The 5,000-nt window shown below is 46.3% G+C and overlaps 2 protein-coding genes across 2 annotated transcripts in view; one reads left to right on the plus strand and one right to left on the minus strand.

Annotated features, from left to right (window-relative positions):
• The window catches only part of LOC112237411 (bestrophin-3), a 13,432-nt gene extending 9,887 nt beyond the window's left edge, over positions 1 to 3,545 (plus strand). The window contains exons 8-11 of the mRNA XM_042313985.1: positions 581 to 661; positions 817 to 968; positions 2,598 to 2,702; positions 2,798 to 3,545. Of these exons, the coding sequence (XP_042169919.1) occupies positions 581 to 661; positions 817 to 968; positions 2,598 to 2,702; positions 2,798 to 3,545 (1,086 nt within the window). The remainder of the gene's footprint in view (positions 1 to 580; positions 662 to 816; positions 969 to 2,597; positions 2,703 to 2,797) is intronic.
• Positions 3,546 to 3,776: 231 nt separating this feature from the next.
• Positions 3,777 to 5,000, minus strand: part of LOC112238804 (cathepsin D-like) — a 15,933-nt gene continuing 14,709 nt past the window's right edge. The window contains exon 8 of the mRNA XM_042313986.1: positions 3,777 to 4,225. Within this exon, the coding sequence (XP_042169920.1) occupies positions 4,025 to 4,225 (201 nt within the window). The 3' untranslated portion in view covers positions 3,777 to 4,024. The remainder of the gene's footprint in view (positions 4,226 to 5,000) is intronic.

Genomic DNA, 5,000 nt, shown 5'->3' on the forward strand with positions numbered 1-5,000 from the left:
TCTTGTGAGAAGGAATGTGTGGTTGCAGAGTGTACAGTGCTGGGGTTGTGATGTTATCATGAAGGTCTTGTGAGAGGGAATGTGTGGTTGCAGAGTGTACAGTGCTGGGGTTGTGATGTTATCATGAAGGTCTTGTGAGAGGGAATGTGTGGTTGCAGAGTGTACAGTGCTGGGGTTGTGATGTTATCATGAAGGTCTGGTTGCAGAGTGTACAGTGCTGGGGTTGTGATGTTATCATGAAGGTCTTGTGAGAGGGAATGTGTGGTTGCAGAGTGTACAGTGCTGGGGTTGTGATGTTATCATGAAGGTCTTGTGAGAGGGAATGTGTGGTTGCAGAGTGTACAGTGTTAGTACACCATGTCTGACAATCAATTTCATTGGTTAAAAATGGGGATTTGTCAGGAAGTATGGAACCCAAATTCTGTTGACAGTAAGATTATCTATGCCTTGTGGGATTTAATTTGTCAACCAATGTTGTAATCCCTGATGTCACATGACTGCCTGTTGTTTGACATCACTCCCGTATCAAGACATTTGTCTAGGATAATGAGCAGTGATGTGAGAGGTCCTTCTCCTTCAGGTTGCTGAGCAGCTCATTAATCCATTTGGGGAGGATGATGACGACTTCGAGGCTAACTGGTGTATCGACAGAAATCTGCAGGTTACGTTCAATCAATCAATCAATCAACCAAACATGTGTTGCAAAATGCCTTACAGTAACCCAGACTAGTTTTCATGTATTTTCCAAGCCAATGTTATTGATTGATCTGTCATTTGTGCCAATCGATCATTCAGTCAATACCTGTGTTGTCTCAGGTGTCGTTGATCGCGGTGGATGAGATGCACATGAACTTCCCTCCGATGACTAAAGACATTTACTGGAACGACTCTGAGGCTCTGCCTCCCTACACCCTGGCTGCTGCCGACTACTGCATACCCTCCTTCCTCGGATCCACCAGAGAGTTGGAGTGAGGACATGACAACACGGCACACACACGCACACACACACGCACACACGCACACACACACACACACACGCAAATGTATACTCAAGTCCTACGTATGCAAGGACATGTGGAAAAACTCCCATCTCTCCTCAGCTAGATATCTGTCTGAGAGAAGATGGACAAGAGGGCATGACTAGAGAGGATACAGTTTATGTGTCAAATTGACACATTTGATCTAATCCTAACATTTTTCCTAGTCTGGTGTTGCCATACCTTCAAAATCACATTGTTTTTTTCCTAACCTAATTCTCCTAACGTGCTACAAAGAGCCAATTCTGGTAAATTCTGACGAGCTGTATACTGTCTAGTCAAAATAATTACTATTCACTGTAATATCCATAACTTGTATACTATCTAGTCTAATGTATTCACTGTAATTGTGATAACATGCGTCTTGGTGAGAGGTGTAGGAGTCAAGCGCAGGAGAGCAGGGATGTCTGAGAAGCGTGTTTAATAATATAGTCCACCAATACAAAACGGCACAGACAAAATCCCAAAACTACGCTCCCGAATACTCAGAAACTGGTGCAAACGCACGGAGGAACAAACACAGTTCCGACACTTTACATACACGTGCGTAATAGCGAAAAAACAACAAACATCAAATACAATCGAGCGCAATACACACAAGTCTAATCCTGCACGAATTACGGCAGGTAACAGGTGCCCTATATACCCACAGAAATCAAAGCAACTGAAACCAGGTGTGAAAAGGAACACAGACAACCAGAAAAAGAAAAAGGGATCGGTAGCGGCTAGTAGACCGGCTAGTAGACCGGCGACGCCGAGCGCCGCCCGAACAGGGAGAGGAGTTACCTTCGGTAGAAGTCGTGACAGTAATATCCATAACCTGTATACTATCTAGACTAAAGTATTCACTGTAATATCCATAACCTGTATACTATCTAGACTAAAGTATTCACTGTAATATCCATAACCTGTATACTATCTAGACTAAAGTATTCACTGTAATATCCATAACCTGTATACTATCTAGTCTAATGTATTAACTAATATCCATAACCTGTATACTATCTAGACTAATGTATTCACTGTAATATCCATAACCTGTATACTATCTAGTCTAATGTATTCACTGTAATATCCATAACCTGTATACTATCTAGTCTAATGTATTAACTAATATCCATAACCTGTATACTATCTAGACTAAAGTTTTAACTAATATCCATAACCTGTATACTATCTAGTCTAACGTATTCACTAATATCCATAACCTGTATACTATCTAGACTAAAGTATTCACTGTAATATCCATAACCTGTATACTATCTAGACTAAAGTATTCACTGTAATATCCATAACCTGTACACTATCTAGACTAAAGTATTCACTGTAATATCCATAACCTGTATACTATCTAGACTAATGTATTCACTGTAATATCCATAACCTGTATACTATCTAGACTAATGTATTCACTGTAACATCCATAACCTGTATACTATCTAGTCTAACGTATTCACTAATATCCATAACCTGTATACTATCTAAAGTATTCACTGTAATATCCATAACCTGTATACTACCTAGTCTAAAGTATTCACTGTAATATCCTCTATCTTTCAGTCTATCGGGCATTTTCAGTTCGGAGAGGCGGACATTCACAGACAGGACAGCCACAACAGCAATCACAACTTCCGTCATGGTCGTCAAACGTCAGTCCTGGGGCACGTGCGTAGGCTTCTCAGCGTCCAGGATCCCCCAGAGCTCGTCCCTCCTCGGCCCTCCTTCAAACGTCACAGCAGTGAGGCCTTCTTCCCCTTCAGACCTGACTCCCATGACTACCCTGGATCAGACGACCAGGCCTCCCCAGGACCTGATCACTCTCTGTTCCCCAGACCCAACCTCTTTAACTCCCATAACCCCCTCTCGACCAACCACCCTCTGGATACGCTACGGGAGGTTAGCAGTACTCTTTCTTCCCTGGACACTGAGCCCCGTACGCCGTCCTTCACAGACCTGCCTCAGTGGGTGGTAAGTCCACCTGCTTCTTCTGATGATCATGGGGATAGTGGTTATGGGGGTGATGGAGGGACTTGTGGGGCGTTATCTGGGGCTCCACAACCCCTGAATCATATAGAGGCCTTCTCCCAACAGACAGGGCATGAGCAGGCCTCAAGTAAGCCTGGGACTCCAGTAGATCTGTCCCCCAATGTGGAGGCTCCAGCCCTGAACACGAATCAGGGCAACAGCTGTACCCAACCGAGGCCCAAGAAGTTGAGCTGGAACGTCCCCAAAGACTGGTGTAAGCCACAGAGACGTCAGCTGTCCTTCCAGTTCTCCAGACAGGGGTCAAAGAGCTCCCTGCACAGCCTGCCTAGTCCTCAAGGCCTAGGGAGGAGGAGAGGCCGAAACACTTCCACAGCCCTCCACTTTCCTGCTGAGCCTGCCCAGTTCCAAGCACTGCAAGTCCCCGAGACAGACATTCTGGAGTCCAATGGTCATGAGAGTGACAAGAAGGACACCAATGACAGCCAAGAGAACAAGGACAAGTCACAATCGGAGAAGTCCTAATGTTCTTCTGACATACAGTACATATCAACCTGCTGTGCCCTAGTATGAGTCACTTCACAGGATCTCTAAGGGTGTACCCAGCATTATTATAATGTACACCCTAATAAACATCAAATGTTTGTTTTATAATAAAATATAATTTATTCAGTCATCGTTCACTGTTAATCATTGTACTCACTCACAAAATGATGCAACAAAAAAACACCTGATTGCATTTAAACAATTATTTATTAACTTTAGTAGAATGGAAATGCATGAATTTTTCTCAAAAGATGCCAGACAGCCACTGATAATGCTGGACAGACAGCCTTTCAGCCTTCCCATGAAGCACTTCAGTCTCAGTGATGATGACAGGAGGTGCAGCATGGTGATTCCATGCATCGCTTCATCCACTCTTCTATCACTATCCTTCCTTCCTTCCTTCCTCACTTCATCCATCCATCACTCCCTACTTCCATCGCTCCCTTCCCACCTCCCATCTATCTATCCATCTCTGCATCCAACGTTGCATAGCGTGTGTGTCTGGCCTTAGCGAAGCCCACCCTGTCCTGTCCCCGGTCATAGATGCTATAGTAATCAGAGAGGAACACGTCCCCTAGGATCCACAGAGGATCCGTCGAGGAGGGCAGATCCTCCCCCTGGAACCCACTGAAACAGATCTCATGATCACCCATCAACTCCTGAAGAGAGGGAGGGAGGAGGGAGAGGGAGGAGAGAGGAGGAGGGAGAGGAGGTGGGAGGGGAGAGGAGAGAGCAGGAGGGAGAGGAGGAGGGAAGGAGGAGGGAGAGGAGGTGGGAGGAGGAGGGAGGAGGAGGAGGGGAGGAGGAGGGAGAGGAGGTGGGAGGAGAGAGAGGAGGAGGAGGGAGAGGAGGAGGGAGGAGGAGGGGGGGGGGAGAGAGGAGGAGAGAGAAGGAGGGAGAGGAGGAGGGAGGAGAGAAGGAGGGAGGAGAGAGAGGTGGAGAGAGAGAGAGGAAGGAGGGGAGAGAGAGAGAGAGAGGAGACAGGAGGAGAGAGAAGGAGGGAGAGGAGGAGGGAGGAGAGAGAAGGAGGGAGAGGAGGAGGGAGGAGAGAGAGGAAAGAGAAGGAGGAGGGAGAGGAGGAGGGAGGAGAGAGAGAGGAGGAGAGAGAAGGAGGGAGAAGGAGACAGAAGGAGGGAGAAGGAGGGAGAAGGAGGAAGAAGGAGAGAGAAGTAGAGAGAAGGAGAGAGAAGAAGAGAGGAGTGAGAGAGAAGGAGAGAAGGAGGAAGGAGGGAGAAGGAGAGGAATGGAGAGAAGGAGAGAGAAGTAGAGCGAAGGAGGGAGAGAGAAGGAGAGAGGAGGGAGAAGGAGGGAGAAGGAGGGAGAGAGAAGGAAGGTAAAGGAGGGAGAGAGAAGGAAGGTAAAGGAGGGAGAGAGTGAGTGTGTCAGAAATATGATAACAATCATAACAACCACTCATCAAATACCATATGTTTT

This window comes from Oncorhynchus tshawytscha, unplaced genomic scaffold (genome assembly GCF_018296145.1).
Source record: "Oncorhynchus tshawytscha isolate Ot180627B unplaced genomic scaffold, Otsh_v2.0 Un_contig_8617_pilon_pilon, whole genome shotgun sequence".
Taxonomy (NCBI): domain Eukaryota; kingdom Metazoa; phylum Chordata; class Actinopteri; order Salmoniformes; family Salmonidae; genus Oncorhynchus; species Oncorhynchus tshawytscha.